The sequence below is a fragment of the Equus przewalskii genome, chromosome 5, assembly GCF_037783145.1.
Source record: "Equus przewalskii isolate Varuska chromosome 5, EquPr2, whole genome shotgun sequence".
Lineage (NCBI taxonomy): Eukaryota > Metazoa > Chordata > Mammalia > Perissodactyla > Equidae > Equus > Equus przewalskii.
The window spans coordinates 82730263-82747367 of NC_091835.1; the positions used below are offsets into that span (position 1 = coordinate 82730263).

Here is a 17105-nt window from a genome sequence, read left to right on the forward strand (position 1 = left end):
TCCAGAGCCAACTGGAGCTGGCCATTGGCTCAAATGGGGTTGCTGACACACAGGCAGGGCTTCTCTGCCATGCACCTGCCTACTCCTGTATGCTGTCTTTCCTTTGACCAGTGGCCTGCCCCAGGAGCTTGTAGACGAGCGAGGCCTCCATGTATTTGGCACCGTAGGTCAGAGTTTCTTAGAAATAGCCTTTGTGTAAGATCCTCAGCTCAGTTAAAGAATAATCATTTATTAGGATACCGGATTCAACGCTCTGCTCTAAAGCTGTGACCTGGATTGGACTTTACCCGTGGATTGGGAAAGAGTGTTCAGTTTCAAACATACTCCTTGCACAACACACAAAGAATGGCGAGATTAGATCCCAAGGCTGACTGAGTCTCAGAGGCGGAACAAGAAAAGAATCTGAAACCACTATGGTGGGCATGTTCATCTCTCACAGTTTGAGGATGCTAAAATTCTGAAAACACGCCTGCAGCCAGCTCTGTACTCCTCAATATGAAGCCTATATAAAGGTCAACCAGCACTGCTGGCGAATCTGGCTGAAATGGGAAGGGAAAAAAAGTTTCTGTGCTGTGTTAACTGGCTACAACGTGCTGTAGTGGTTTATGTGGGTGCTGATGCTAAAAGTAACAGAAGTGTGATTTGTTGAGTCCTTTGAACGGATTCGCGCATTTAAGCCTCACAAAAACTTTATGAAATAGGCACTGTTATTCCTCCTAATTCATAGGTGAGGAAACTGAGGCACAAAGAGGCTTACTTACCCAAGGCCACAGGGGGTAAATGAGCCAGGGGCATGATCTAAAATTATTGATGAGGAGGGAACACTGCAAAGTGAGTAGAACTTTCATTTCTCCTCTCTCTAAGATTTTATAATTCCAAGATTCACCTGGGTTCAGCTCTATACAGGCCACTAATAAGATCTTTGAATGACAGCCAAGTATTGGCACCTATGTATATATAGCTACAACTCTGTTGAAAAAAACACAAAATAAACATCAATATCCTGACTAGATCAGTTATCTTACTGATAATGTTGAAAAAGAAAATTATAATTGTTAAAAAAACTTACTGGTCATTGAGCATTAACAGGTGCTAAGTACCATATATAAGTGTATGCAGAATATCATGTAACCCTTATGGTGACTCCATATTCTAGGTATTATAATTATATCTCCCCACTGCAGTTAAGGGCAGGGAGCCCTGGATAAGGCAAGCAGCTCGCTCAGCAGTCTGGGATTGCGACCCCTCGCAATCTGCCTCCAGAATCCTCATTCTTGACTACCAGGCCGTGTTGCTTCTTAGTCAAGCATTAGGTTGAAACATATAAAACTGACTCTTTGTAGATTGAAAGAAAAACCCTAACATTTAAACCAGTGTGGATTATCTATATTGTGGTTTATTTCAGATAAATCCCCCTTTTAAATTGAAACCTTTCAATTACTAGCTTTGCTGGTATCATGGGACATCCTTTTACCTTATGGCACTTCACCCACATAGCTCATTTCTTTGTTTAATCTGCTGTAACTGACAGCATGTAATGATTGCTTTCTTGCAGTGATGACCATCCACCGATTGTTTTTACCTGCTTAGACTAGTTATTTGCTTTGTTAACATCTGTTTTTTTATAGTCATTTTTCATGGGAGCAGCAGGAAACAGGTAGGAAGTAAAATACTTAATCACCACAACGGGGAGACAACAGCTCTGCTTTGATAAGCCTTATCCACACAGAAGTTACAAACTAATCTGGAAAGGGTTCCGATGGGACTAACGATATATTATCAATAGGTCTGTAGTTCACGTTTTCAAAGAATGGCCTGACTGCTTTGTTAAAGTGAACTTCAATTGAATTAGTGGCATCTATGAAAGAATGTAAAAATTAAAACAAATATAAAAATGAAATAAAAAGTGAAAAAATAATTATTCTAAATTATCTAGAATTTGTTTCAGCCTCAATAGCATGTACTGCCTGTTTCACTTTGCACAATTCATAGTTTACAGTTATAATTTTCTTTTTCAAAATTATCAGTGAGATATATGATGTACATATAACTTAGACAGGGTATGTTCCAGAGTTTCTCTATCTGACATTTAGTTAAAACTTCTTATACTATATTCAATAAAAAATAGTTAAAGCAGTGTTCATTAATCAAAAAAATGGCAAAAATAATAATTTCTATTGGACATTTATTAAATGCCATTTCTGTGTTAAATGCCACATAAGCATTAGTCATTATAATCGCCATATTTTATGGAAGAAGAAATATCTGATAAGAGAGATTAAGTAACTGGTCCAAAGTCTTACTCTGAATTTTTCTTTTTTGTTAAATCTATACATTTTTCAGTGCTAAAGTTGAACTTAAATTATTGCTGGCAATGGGGAAAATGACTAGCATAAGTTTCATTTTATTTCAATTGTAATCATTTTTTGTCTTAGCTAATCTTCTCCATTTATTATGGTTATCATATGCTTTAACTTTTAATACTTGATGTGAATTTCATATGCAGCAACCTAGCTCCAATAATATTTTTTGCAGAGTAGCATTTGCAAGGGATCAGAGTTCATTTAAACTAATAAATGAATATTCTCTGTGATAAAGTGTAAATATGACTCTAATGAATGGATTAGCCAATCGCTCTTCCTAGTGGAGGACTTTCATTTCTCTTTGGCTTATAAATTCAACCCACCTCCTTTCTGGAGTCATAATTTCAGGGCCACGGCTGCCTGAAGCTACACTGGACAAAATTCATGGGCTGTTGCAACATACCTTCTATGCTGGTGGATGTTATTTTCATTAAATAACTCAATTTTTGGGTGAAAACACAACCTCATCGTATTACTTTTTACATCATCTTCATTTTACCTAATGCAAAAGAAGCTATTAGAAGAATAGCCGCTTCTTCAAAGGAGAAGTATCAAAAAGTAAATGGAAAAAGCATATGAGCTGACACACGCTTTCAAAAGCAGGACTATGTTCAAGAATTGCAAACTGAGCTATGATTCATTTTGGGCCTCTTTTGCTGACCATTCCACATACAGGAAGTGGTAAAAGTTTAAATAAGCCAGCTGATACTTAAGCATTCTACTCTTTTCGAAAGTTGCATAAAAGGAATCAATTGCCAAATCTTAATTTAAATTGTACAGGATTATCCATCTCCAGGTCCTTTAACTGTGCTCTGAAGCTGAAATTCATGCCAGGTAATACTATGCTGTTTACAAATTCAAACTAGTTTTTTCCTTTATAACTCTCTTTGCAGATTCACAAACATGAGAATCACATAAAATATCCACACATGCAATCGAGAAGCAACATAATAGAAAGATGGGTGTTCATTTTAAAATTGCAAGTTTCACCCAGTTACGTCATTCACATTCCTTATGGTGACCTGGGGACCTCATATGACATCAACATAAAAATGGGACTTTGGCCACTTTATTTTTTTACAGCTCAGAAAATTTAAAAGAACATAAAAGGAAACAGTCCAGGACTTCCCAGACCAAAGTGTGAAGACCATCAGCAAATCCACGGCTTTGATGAAAGAACTCACCGGGAGCTCAGCTACTGATCTCCATCTCGCCACCACTCCTCGAATTCACACTAAGTTAATCTGGCATCAGGATTTGCAATTAACAGCAAAGTATTGTGTAATATTTTGGCTGCTTATCACACAGACTGGCCTTTTTCACCAGCTGCATGCATTGCCATCTACTTAAGGGCAAAACAAAATGAAATAAAATTTCCTCTTATGTTCCTCTTCACGACCAAATTAATTTCTAGACCAGGTACAGATGAAAACATGCCAAAGAAACCTTTCTAAAGCAACTAAGAGAATGAGATGCGCCACTGCTGGCAGACTCAGCTGGCTCCTTAGCGATTCAGGGGCAAACAGGTACAGTCAGGGTTAGCAGGGAGCGATGGCAGAAGCCACAAGTCAGTAAGCTCGGGGTGGGGGGGGAGACGGGGAAATAAATACTTCCAACTGCATTGTATTAAATCAAATTGCTGTCCGAAGGCAAGGGGGCGGGGAGGCAGCTTCACAAGCAAAAATAGAAACAGAAAGGGTAGCTACCAAGAGTGTCATGTTTCTCAAAGACACACGCCTGTCAGCTTTCTCCTGTGGAAAGGGGTTAAAGCTTTTAAATGAACTGGTGTGATAAATGCAAACTCAAAAGGACCAAAAACAATGAATGTAGAAACAATTGAAGTAAGCAGCAGGATGCGGCTACCTCGAGTTCGCGCAGAATTCCCGACTGCCCGCAGGTTTCTAAGTCCTCCAGAGCTTGAGACCAGAAGTTCTCCTCTTGCTCGGCCTCGGTGCCGTCGGGAGCCCCTGTAAAACTGGCGTCAAAAGCCACAGTCTGGGTTAAGAACTTGCCAGACACAACTGATTTTTTTCTGTATCCAGAATCTCTCTCCTTCATCTCACACAAAGGATGGAAACACTTTTTGGATCTTTCTTCCAGCTGTGGCCTCCAAGTAAGGACAGCTCCAGTGTAAGGACACTATAGGAAACCTGAAGCACCTCCAAGACTAAGAGGAAGGACGTGGTCTTACTGACTGACTGTCAGAGTCCTCCTGGCTACTGCGCATGGAGCTGCTTTCACACGGCCCCGGGTGGGGATATTTTTCAGCTGCTCTGTCTCTAGGAAAAAAGAAATCACTTTTCTCTAAGAGAGAAAAATGTGTTTTCCCCACTTATTATAAACATCAGTAGAGATAATTAAGTGCTGTCACTTTTTATGAATTTCCTTAATAAGCTTGGTAAGGGACAAAATGCTAAAATATATCTCCTAGTTAAAAACAGGGGACCCTAGCCATATCTTTTTTTTTAATGTAGGTTAATGTGAAACTACCTTTAAAGGAAAGGAGAGGGAACTAATTACAGGGTGAGGGCAGGGTTTATACACGTAGGTTTTCCCCACGTGCCGCTGTTGTTTTCACTGGGGAAACGTCGCTCCTGCCCTGTTGTGTGGTGGTGCTGGCTCCCGCTGGGCAGGCACAACCTCAGAGTCCGGCCGAGGGGCCAGCACGGCGATTACCCAGTCCCAGGAAGCCAGCGGCAGCAATATGTAGGGTCACAGGGAAGCTCACATCTGGCCCGGTGTCCGCAAAGCACCTGGTATGGGGCCGCAGGCGATAAGAGCCTTACCCGCTGACCGTGGACCGGTCCCACTCTTCGCTGCTCAGCCCCACATCTGGGTAAGTCTGGCTCCGCGGCTTAGTGACTGGGGACAAGCTGCCTCTCTGTTTTGAACCCCTCCACTCGTAGGTGTTGAAATTGTATCCTGAGGCCTGAAAGCCGGTGCCTGGAATGAAAAACAAGGTGTGATGTTCGATTTCGGAGAATACCTCAAGAGAGGTCTGGTTAGGAACTTGTCTTTTCCTGTGGTTTCCATTCATTTGTTCAAGGGGGCTAACTTGAACTGAATTTGGGATCATAAAGGCCATCAAGGTAATACTTAAAGATAAACATACTTAAAGATAAAAACTCTCAGGTGCCAAATCAAGGGACAATTTGAGAAAGCCTCGCTCCTAAGGGGAGTCTCTCGGGAACAGTGTGTTACTTCAACCTGGCACAGAGCCGTGGCGGGCGCTGCCCTCCCACATCCACCCATCTCCGCGTTTCCAAATGAGGGTCAGAAGCTGGACGGCTGTCAGGGTGGGAGGCGGTGCTCTATGCTGACGTGAACTGCAGGATGAAGACTGACTTCCTTTCCAATGGGGAGTGAAGTCTGATTAGCTTGATGGCTCCGCAGTGAGGAATGGCTTTGGCAATTAGGTTATATAATGGACGTTTTCCACATATTTGAGCTTAAATCGGCAGCTCCACATTTTGACAAAAATATATTTAGAGCATATTTACAACAAACTGGAAATTACAGTCTTTGCAAGTATTTAAATTTGGGGAGAAAAACATTTAGATGACAAATTTAGATGTGTGGTGGGGTATGTAGTTTGGCAAAATTCTTTTCAGGGGTTCAGAGGGGAGAGCAGTGCTTGTCGGCAGGTCCGACTCTACAGCTCGTGCTGTAACCACCATACATGGCTTCAGCCACCACTTCAAGGTGTGACCCATTGTGCGCACGTGTGTGTGTGTGTGTTTACACGGGTGTATTGGGTTGCCATATAATATGTATTTCTGTGTTTAAAAACACTATAGCAAACAGGCCTAAGCCCCCTTTTTCACATACAGTTAAGTGACTGGATCCTGGACGATGACCATCACCATGGCATCCTGGCTGGTCTTCCTCATTCAATTTCCCTCCACTTGTTAGATCCCATAAGGCCACCCTCACTACTGAGTAAAGCCCAGGCATAGCAGGACGTCCAAGGGACAACGCTCTCATCAGACGGATTTGACAAGCACACAGGGGATGCCCACAGCCAGGAGGGAAGGACTCTGAGAAGCCTCTGCTTCAGGACAGCAAGGATCAGAAGTCCTTGCCACAGGGGGAATATTGACAGCACACCCTCTCATTTTCTTTCTCGGATAACTGCAGAAGTGTGGCTAGCCATTTGGGAAGAAGTCTTGTGTGATGAACGCGCAGTTTTCCGTCAAGAGCGTTGAATTAAGGGAAGCCAGGCATGTCCCCTTGAAGGAGTGACGGACACTGCGTTTCTCCGGCTCCCACTCACAGGCTGTCCGTTTCTCCTTCGGAACCAAACCAACCAGCCCCCAGGTACGAGAGTCTCCCCTTTCCTGATATAATAAGAGTTAGAGGAAGCCTGCTCCTCAGTCTTTTCACTGGCTTTGAACTTGCCAAGAGCCAGATGCTGAATGGTGGCGTCCTGGAGGGTGGAGGTGGGGGTGGGTAGCCTTTTCTGATGAGCATTAACGGGGAAATTCCAGCATGTCTTAGACTCGCAGGTGACACACTGATTGTCCTCCCAACTGTCGCTTGTCCGTATTCTTGGAGACCTGGGCAGGGGCCTGAGGACGGGCGTGAGCACATGTGCAGCATCGTTGCTGGGAAAATGCCGCGCGAAGACACGTCCGCCCATACGAGGGCTGCCTTGTCGAGCGCTGGTAAAGGCCTACCGCCTAACAACAGCAGGGCGTGTGAGGGCATCACATTCTAGCACCCTGGGGTCAGGCACAGACTCAGAAGACCTGGGGCCGCCCACGCCGCGCTGGCCCAGGACCGATGTGAGAACAGGCCCGGTGCAAACCCCAGCCTTGCCCCCTCGTGCTGCGCCCTTGGCCCGGTCCCCTGAGGGCGAACCAGGGATAACGGGGCGCGCCTCGCCGGGCTCACAGGAGTCCAGGGGCGTCATCCTCATGACACGCAGGCAAGCGCTTGGCACGCAGCGCGGGTTACTGCTCGCGGATGCCCGCCGCCTTCGTTATTCTCGAAGCCATTCAGCTTCTCCCCATCCCGGGCTCCTCGGCCCCCGCAGGGAGAGAAGGCCGGCGCGCATCCGGGAAGCACTCCAGCGCCTCCGGAGCGCAGGCACCACAGGAGCGGCTGGCCCGCGGACGAGGGGGCCGGGGGCCCCGCCGCACAGCTTAGCGACCCAGAGAAGCGGCACAGAGAGGGGGTTCCGAGGGCGTGGGAGCGGCGGGGTCCTCTGGTCTGGACTCGCTGACGTGGAAGGACACAGGGCGGCTGGGCGAAGGCGGGTCAGGGAAGGTGCCCGAGGAAAGGTGACACAAGTGTGGAGCCCGAGGGGGAGCCGGCCTTTGGGAGAGCTGGCCAGGCAGCCCCCGAACCCTGCTCCCGTCCTCACGTTCCCTATCGTCCCGGGAATCTGCTCCCTCTTAGACCTGCGCTTGGCCCTCCCCATCGGAGAGGGTTCTGGAAGACAGCGCTCGGGCCCTTCGTGGCTCGCTCCGATGCCTCTCCCGCTGCGGCCGTGCTGTGAGGTAGACAAACCTGCGTCCCGCTCTTGGCCCTCTGAGCTCAAAGCCGGCAGGGAGGCCAAGCAGTGCAGTTAGCCGACCGTGGCAGACGACTAGTTACCCATCAACACATCCATCCTTTTCTTCATCCGCGGTACCGGAATACCATTTTGGGGGTGGGCATGTTATTGCTCAGGATAAGACTATATTTCCTAGCCTTTCTTGAAGTTAAGTGTTAGCTATGTACAAAGTTCTAGCCAATGATATGTGGATGGGACTTCTGGGAAGGGTCCTTACAACCCTCTTTCCTGCTGCCTGGAATGTAGAAGAAATAGGGGGAGCCCCAGTAACTATCTTGGACCATGTGTTTAACCTAAGCATGGAAGCCAAGGGCTAAACATAATAGAAAATAAATATTTAAGAGCATGGGTCCCTGATGACACTGGGGAGTTTTATACCAGCTCCGTCCGAATGCCTACTTCTTTGTGATTTAAGACACTGTAATATTAGGGTTTTCAGTTCTGTTCAGCTGAACCAAATTCAGCTGACATGCTGAGTTATGGTTTGCTTTGTAGATTTGACTTCCCCTCATTTAAGTCCTAACATCTAGACTTAGGTCAAGAGTAGGGAGATACTCTGGATTTGGGTTGTATGTCCAATCCAGCTTTTCTAGGGGAAAAAAACCCAAAACAAAAAAGTTGGTATTTTTTTTTTCTTTTTTTTTTTGAGGAAGACTAGCCCTGAGCTAAGATCTGCCAATCCTTCTCTTTTTGCTGAGGAAGACTGGCCCTGAGCTAACATCCATGCCCATATTCCTCTACTTTTTTTCTAATATGTAGGACGCCTATCACAGCATGGCTTGCCAAGCGGTGCCATGTCTGCACCTGGGATTCAAACCGGTGAACCCTGGGCCGCCGAAGTGGAACGTGCACACTTAACTACTGGGCTACCAGGCCGGCCCCAAAAGTTGATATTTTAATTCATTGCTGACTGCAATTTCTCTTTCTCAACTGATTTAGAACTGATAAGGAAGGGGGGATTAATATATCAAACACCCAGGGCTATCAAGGTTTGCTTAGAGAACAGTGAGAAGTCAGGAGAAAAAGGTTCTGCAAAGAGGTGTCAGGAGATGGGACTGATAAGGTGGTTGCGGACTAGATTCCAGGACATTTGACCTTATCCTACAACAATAGAGAACCATCAAGAGTGCTTTTCTCATAGGGAGTGGAAGATTAGATTTAGTTTTCTAAAGATCGCTGATAGGAATGTGGAGGAGGGTGCAAGCAAATGTCTCAGGCTGAGGAAGGTTTCTAACAGGGGCAGTGCAATGGAGAGACACAGAGATGTGAAGCTGGTAAGAAGCAGGAAGGCGACACCTGGGGCTCCCTGCCTCCCCCAGGCTCTTTAGGATGGGGGGAGAAAATAACCTGTCTTGTTTAAACACTGTCATTTGTATTTTCTTTTATATGTAGGTGAATTCAATCCCCAGGTGATGCAGGTGGATGACGATGGCATGGTTTAACCTGGGACTGTCTGAGCGAAGTCAGGTTCAGGTAAAGGCAAGCTGGTTGCCATAGTGGAGAAGACGTTAACGGGCCCTGAGGAATATTCCTTCACACCAGGAGTCAGACCTAAGAGCCCTAGAAGGAATGGAATAAATGAGTCAGCCCAGGGGTAAGAAAGATCAACTGCCAGGAATAGACTTTGTTTTCACCAAATGATGGTATAAGCACATGAAATCAAATACAGGTATGAGACTGGACACTAGATTCTAAATTCGAAATTGATAAAAGAAACAAATTGAGAGAGAGAAGTAGTTAAAAAAATGTATTTGCTAAGCAATTATTCTTTTTAGTTAGAACTGGACAGCTTTCTGGGTTTTTTTTCTCCCTCCTTCCCTTCTTTCCTTCCTTCCTTCCTTCCTTCCTCTTTCCTCCTTTCTTCCCTCCTCCCTCCTTCCTTCTTTCCTTCTTTTTTTCTTTCTCTCTATCTAGGTTTCCATATCTGGTCTTATACTTTGTATCATAATGTTAGGTATGTCATGGACTGAATTGTGTCCCCCCAGACTCGTAGGTTGATGCCCTAACCCCTAATGTGACTGTATTTGGAGACAGGGCCTTTAAAAAGGTAATTAAGGTCAAATGAGGTCATAAGGGTGGGGCCATAGTCTAATCTGATTGATGTTGTTATCAGGAGAGGATATGTGGACACACACAAGAGACAGCAGGGATGCGCGCACACAGGGGGAACACTGTGAGCACACAGAGAAGAAGCCATCTGCAAACCAGGGAGAGAGGCCTCAGGAGAAGCAACCCTGCTGACACTTTCCTCTTGGACTTCAGCCTCCCAAATGGTGAGAAGATGAACTTCTGGTCTTGAAGCCACCCAGCGTGCAGTGTTGGTTTTAGCAGCCCAGGGAAACTAATACGAGGGATAAAATTCAGTCTTTCACCTGGAGGCATGTTTACTTTTATTCATTTGCATAATGGAAAATAGGTCTTCCCAAATGTAGGCACTTCTGAAAGTGGATGGAATCTTCATATAATCATGTGTATTTTTAGTGCAACTACACCTCAGATATTTGTAAAGTTCTGATATTCCAATATTGTACTTTGTGGTTTTCAGTACCACAATATTGTGCAGGTTGATATCTTCCATTTGTAGCTCTTAATTCATACTCAGTAGTAATTTAGAAAAGTGAACTAACCAATGTTGGTTCATATTCATAAAGTCTGAGATCAGAGAATGGTTTTGGAATTCAATCTTTGACTCTGCGATTTTGGGACTACAGCTCCTGCCACTACTTTCATTTTCGGAAGCCAGTTTTACTATAGGAAAGCGAGCCAGATAATTCCTTCCGAAATTTGTTTCCTAAAGACTCCATTTCCTTAAGAAGGAGAAGATCAAATCATACATTTGTGTAACTATTTGTAATTGTTCTTGCCAAGAAATATTTACACTGTTTAGATGGGACTGTCATTTTAAAATGGCAGAGCCAAGATACTTCTACGTTCTCTAGAAATCACCTCAAAACAAAAAGGGATGACAAATAACAGAATGTAAACTCCATCTTTGGCGAAACCAGGCTCTCAAACCATAATGCATAAGGAAAGTTACCAAATTCGGTGAAAGTCAAATGGGAGGTGTGGGGGGTGGTAAGAAGCCAAGGAGACATGTGTGGCCAGAGATTTCAGAGAGGGCACGCTCCTCCAAAGCAGAGGCCGTGGCATGAGGCAGAATGACAAGGCGTGTTTGGAACGCTAGAGTGGATTGCATAGTCTGGGGGCAGAAAGTGCCCTGGACCCAGTTTGGCACCAGGGTAAAGCCAGCGAGCTGGGCTGAAAGATGACACCCAGAGATGGACCACAGCCTGCCGGAAGCAATCTCGCGGGGAGGCAGGCCAGCAGAGAGGAATGCTGCGTTGTTGGCAGCCTGCGCTTGTTGATCTCTGCGGGCTGAGGAAGCATAAACTCATCACAGGTACTGTGAACTGGGGCAAGTTTGCCAGCCAGGAACACAGCTTGGGCTCTTCTGTCTCAGAACTTCTTGCAAACTCCAATTCAGGAAGAAGTCATCTCATTCAAAGAAGAGCAATAATTTAAAAGGAACTGGCATAAGATGTATACCAAATTAATATAAAAAGAGAAGAAACAGAAAAGGCAATGGAAGAAGAAGGATACTTACGAGTAAAAGGCTGCCATGGAGCAAATGATAAATGTGATCAAATATGTCATCACAAAATTTAAAAAACACACACCAAAACCCTCATCTCTATAAAAAAGGAGATCAAAGCAGAGATATAAGAGCTCAAGGAAAATTGAGCAAGGCAACACGATAGAAGGAGATGAAACATGAGCTTGTAGAGATCAGAAAGAAATGGAAGAGAAAAATAAAACCCCCTCAATGGGGAGAACGTTGCTGATCCCTGCTCTGGGCCACTCTCTGCGTGTACTACGTGTGCTCCTCAACCATGTTACTGGAAAGTTGCACTCTCTGACTGCGGATGTCGGTGTCTTTTATCAGTCACCATCATCTTTATGAAGACTACAAGGAAGCATGGAAATAAGTGAATTCTGCATCCAATTCAAGTCATAAACAGAACAAAGTCTATGCAGAATGGAAAAAAGTTAATCAAATTAAAAGCAAAAGATTACTTTTAAAAAACAGAGTGGAACTAATACATAAATGCAAGAGTCAGTTCTTTGGGAAAAAATACTAAATTAAAAGAAGCCATTACCAATACAATCATGGGGAAAAAAAGAATAAAAACACAAATATACCAAATACGAAACAATATTGGGGATATAATTATAGAAACCAAGAAAATAAAAAGAATCAAACAAGAGATTACTTAACTGTATGCAAATATATTAGAAAACCTTGAGGAAATGGATTTTTTTTTTCTGAAAGAATACAAATGATCAAAATGACCTCAAAGGATGCAGCAATCCCCCTTCTGGGCCAAAGGAAATAAAGTCAGTATCTCAAAGAGATGTCTTTACTCCCATGTCATTGCAGCATTATTCATAATAGTCAAGATATGGACACAACCTAAGTGTCTGCTGATGGATGAATGGATAAAGAAATGTGGTACACAGTCATATGCAGCTTAATGACAGGGATACATTCTGAGAAATGCGTCATTAGGCCATTTCATTGTTGTGCAAACATCATAGAGTGTACTTACAAAAACCTAGATGGTATAGCCTACCACACACCTGGTATATGGTATTAATCTTATGGGACCACTGTCATATATGAGATCCGTCATTGACCAAAACATCACTATGCACATGACTGTATATATATATATATAATGGAAAATCATGCAGCCATAAAAAAAGAAGAAAATGCTGCCATTTGCAACAACATGGATAAAGCTGGAGGATGTTATGCTAAGTGAAATAAGCCAAAGAGAGAAAGACAAATACTATACGAGCTCATTTATATGTGGAACCTGAAAAGAAAACAACAAAGAAGCCAAACTTGTAGAAACAGAGAGTAGAATGTAGTTGCCAGAGAAATGGAGAGACGTTGGTCTAAGGGTACAAACTTTCATTTATAAGATGACTAAGTTGCGGGGATCTAATGCACAGCATGGTGACTATAGTTAATAATACTATATTGTATACTTGAAATTTGCTAAGAAAGTAGATCTTAAGCATTCTCACCACACACACAAAATGGTAACTATGTGAGGTGATGGATATGTTAATCAACTTGATGGTGGTAATTATTTCACAATATATATGTGTATCGAATCATCACATTGTAAACTTTAAACATATACACTTTTATTTGTCCTTTATACCTCAATAAAGTTGAAAAGAAAAAAAGAAATATCTAAGATTATGATGCGATAAGACAGGGTCATAGCTACCTGAGTTGAGAGTCAAGAGTTATAGACACCAAAAGAGCTACACTGTCCATGAGAAGACAGAGTGCAGGTCCCACCAATTTGTCAGTCTCCTCTTGTATTGATTCATCTTTGCCAAATCCAAGGAAAGCAATCATAGGGTTTTCTCAGAGTTAGAAGGAGGAATGAACAAGATACAAGGAGTCCAAAGCATAAGATTTTTTTTTGAGGAAGATTAGCCCTCAGCTAACATCTGCACCAATCCTCCTCTTTTTGCTGAGAAAGACTGGCCCTGAGCTAACATCCGTGCCCATCTTCCTCTATTTTATGTGTGGGATGCCTACCACAGCATGGCTTGCCAAGAGGTGCTAAGTCAGCACCTAGGATCTGAACTAGCGAACTCCGGGCTGCTGAAGCAGAAGGTGAGCACTTAACCGCTGCACCACCAGGTCGGCTCCCCTATCTTGCTTTTAAAAAGTCAACTTCACAAGCACAATCTGGACAGATGTGGTTTAACCCAACATCACAAGTAGATGGGAAAAAAAGCCAGACTTTGAGATCTTGGTAAACAGTAAGCTCAAAATGAGGGACAGATAGGGTGTGAGCACCGACATTCTTATGTCTAGGTAGGCTGCACCAATAGCTTCTGTAACCTTCAGTGATGAAGGGGCCAGGCTTGAGTTGCTCTGGGCTGTCAGACTGTTGCGTGACTTTCCTTTCTGAGAGCTGCACTTTAATAAGTGTAGAGTTAAACTTGAACATATGCAGAAGAGAGGCCCCCAGGATGATAAAGATACTCAGAAGTAAGTTATGTGAGGAACAGTTGAAGGAACTGGGGCTATTTTGTTTGGAGACGGGAAGACTCACGAGAGACATGTAGCATCTTTGAGCATCTGAAGGCTGTCAAGTGGAAGAGGCCTTAATCTAGTTCTGAATGACCTTGAGGGTAGAACTAGGACAAACAGGCAGAAGCTGCAGGCAGACAGACTTCAGCTCAGCACGTGAGAACTTCTGTGCTGTCAGAGCCTTGTACGTGGACATAGGGGAGCTGTCTCCGTAGTTAGGGAGCGCCTGTCACCGCGGGCGTCCAGCCTGGGCAGCATGATGGCATGCAGCGAGGCTGGACATGGCTTCAGGGCAGCACCGGGTGTCAGACCAGCTGACTTCTAATTCTCTCCTAACACCGAGATCCTGCGATAACTGGTCTTTCTGCTTCCATGTTCATTGAGCTCATTCTCTAATCACTTGAGATTAGTTATGTGAAAGTGCTTTGAAAACTCTCAGGCGTTTTACAAACACAAGGTATTGCTACTCCTTTTTCATCACCTCGGAGGACTTCAATTCTGTCCTGATGGCCATTTTCTCTACTTATCTCTCATCTCTCTTCAACCTCAGAGAGATTTCTAATTTATAAATGCCAAATTTAATATTATTATGACTACTATTCTCTGTCTAGGATTTCACATTTTCAAAATGTATCACAAATAATAAATGGTTCTTCATTTTTCACTAATGAGGGGAAGACTGTCCGTCTATTTACTATGGTCATCATGGTTCTGATCCTATGGCGTAAAGGGACGGAGTGGCTAAGTTCTTGCACATCACCTTAGGGGGCAGAATTCATTAAAATCAATAACATCGTCACAAAAACCTGTGTAACAAAAAAGTCTGCACATTAATAAACAATAAACCAACAAGCACATCAGTAAATAAACCTCAGAGTCTACTCTGATAGAAGTAACAGGGTATTATGGCTTGGAAAAATTAATTGTCAGAGACGCGAAAGTCTCAATACGATTTTGGGTGTTAAAATACTTTCTCTATCAAACTCCAATATCATTTTTAACAACTTGACAACCTTGAAGCATCATTTCTTTTCATTTTTCTCCACCACACCCTTCAGGGGATTTCACAGAGAGGGACACAGGCAAAGGCAAAAGCTGAGAGAAGAAACTAGGACAAGCAGGAAGAGAGCAGACTGGATACACACTCTCCTAAAAAGCAGTTGACAGAGTTACAAAGCGACCTCATACCCTAACACATGCTCCCCAAACTGTTCACTTACATATTTTATTCTCTGACTGACTGAAATCCAGAGCAGAAAAGGGATTCAGAGTGTGGAATTTATACAAGGCATTACAGAGAAAGTCAGGCTCAGATATGGAGAAATACAAAGAACTTTTGATGCTATGTATCATTGGGAAGGAAACATTTTTAAGAGAAGCTTTTAGTTGATACTCTTGATTCAGTCTAACAGTTTTTGTGGTTCCTGTTCTGTTTGTGAGATTTAAGTTTTAACGTAGCTTATGCTTCTTCACATGAAGTAGATCTGTATGAAGAAAAATCTACTACATATACATAGTGATCACAACTCTCTAATAGTGAGTTTTTGGGAAACTTGTACAAGTCTCTATTAAAGGTCAGGAGGAGGAAGGAATAAATTGGATCACAAATCATGGGCTAATCTCTTACGCGCACCCCAGCACCCCCCACTCCATCCTTGTGGAAAGCTTGCTAACAAAGTAAGACAGTGGGGGCGGTCTTCAGTGAAGCATTACATTGCACGGTTTGCCTCAGATTAATCTATGACGGACAAGCTCCTGGACATGAGCAGAGGTAACGGGGGCCCGCTACTGTTTGATAAATGTTCATGACTGATCAGCATGAAGGCCACCATATTCAATGTGGTTGCATGGATGCAGACACAAGTAAAATAAAGACACTCTCTTCACAGAGCAGAGGGTGGATCTTTGAGAAACACAGGCTTCAACATGGACAAATCCTCTGTTCCCCAAGGCTAGGACATACCTTGATTGCCATAGCTGGCATCAATTCCAGAGCCATCCCATGAGTCCACAGCACTGTCCACACTGGGCACAGTGGAGGAGTACATGTCGGCGAGCTTGCCTGGCTTCTGTGCTGGAGAGGGGTCCTCCTCCACATCTCCCAGGTCACTCAAGTGGCTGGGAATGGGGAATTTCTTGGGACTTGATGCTGACTGAGCTTTAAAGACAGGAAAGGAGTTTAAGTATGAGAGTAAATTTAAATAAAAAGATATTCAAACATTTGCTGGCTGGAGAGCCATTTCCCTAGAAATACACACATAGGAAAAGAAATGCACTGGAAATCCTTAATCGTGGCTCTTGACCCACTTACCATCTGTCTGTTTCTTAATTTTCAAGGTGACAGTCTCTCCCGCCATCTGTAACAAATGGATGGCTTCACTCAGGGGCTTCCCCTTCAAGCTGCTGCTGTTGATGGCTAGGATTCGGTCTCCTATGTGGATTGCGCCAGTTCTGAAACACCAAACGGTAATAAGAAAGGTAGAAATAATCCCTGCACGCTACTGAATATAAAGTCCCTGACATCCTTTATATATTCATAATAATAAAGACTGGGTGAAGGCCTCTAGAAGCCACTTCTAGCTTTCTCCTGGGCAATGTTACCAGATAATTGCATCTGTTGTGACTTACTTTTTAGTTCCAAATAAAATTAGAAAAATTGTTTTAATTAGTATTTAAAATGGACTTGTGTGCTTTTCCAATTCCAAGAAAGCTGAGTCATTTGGTAACTCTCTTAAAAATCCTGAGGACCAAATTATAATGTTGTATACCTGAAACTTATACAATGTTATATACCAATTTTACCTCAATTAAAAAAAATCCCAAGGAAATAAATGATGTTGAACAATAAATGTAGCAATGTTTAGCATGGAGCGTTCCTTCTTTCTACAGATTTAAAATGTTGAACATAATCATTACCGCGGCTCACGGAAGGTGAGGCTCAGAGAGACGGGGACAGACACCAGACCCTGGTATGGCAGGGCCCCCCGTTGGTGATTCCAAGGATTGAAAAGTCTGAATTCAGGAATCAATTAGTGCTACAGGTGAATCCAGCTCTGCCACCTAC

General features: G+C 43.5%; 1 protein-coding gene across 33 annotated transcripts in view; it reads right to left on the reverse strand.

Annotated features, from left to right (window-relative positions):
* The window catches only part of GRIP1 (glutamate receptor interacting protein 1), a 598160-nt gene that overhangs the window by 17609 nt on the left and 563446 nt on the right, over positions 1–17105 (reverse strand). For 19 of the 33 annotated variants that reach the window (XM_070622003.1, XM_070622002.1, XM_070621992.1 and 16 more), the window contains 4 exons: positions 16353–16492; positions 16005–16199; positions 5150–5306; positions 4227–4338 (listed from right to left, as the gene is read on the reverse strand). In XM_070622003.1, the coding sequence (XP_070478104.1) occupies positions 4227–4338; positions 5150–5306; positions 16005–16199; positions 16353–16492 (604 nt within the window). Of the gene's footprint in view, positions 1–4069; positions 4115–4226; positions 4339–5149; positions 5307–16004; positions 16200–16352; positions 16493–17105 lie in introns of all 33 variants that reach the window. The other 14 variants (XM_070621989.1, XM_070621980.1, XM_070621997.1 and 11 more) reach the window with 1 other exon arrangement.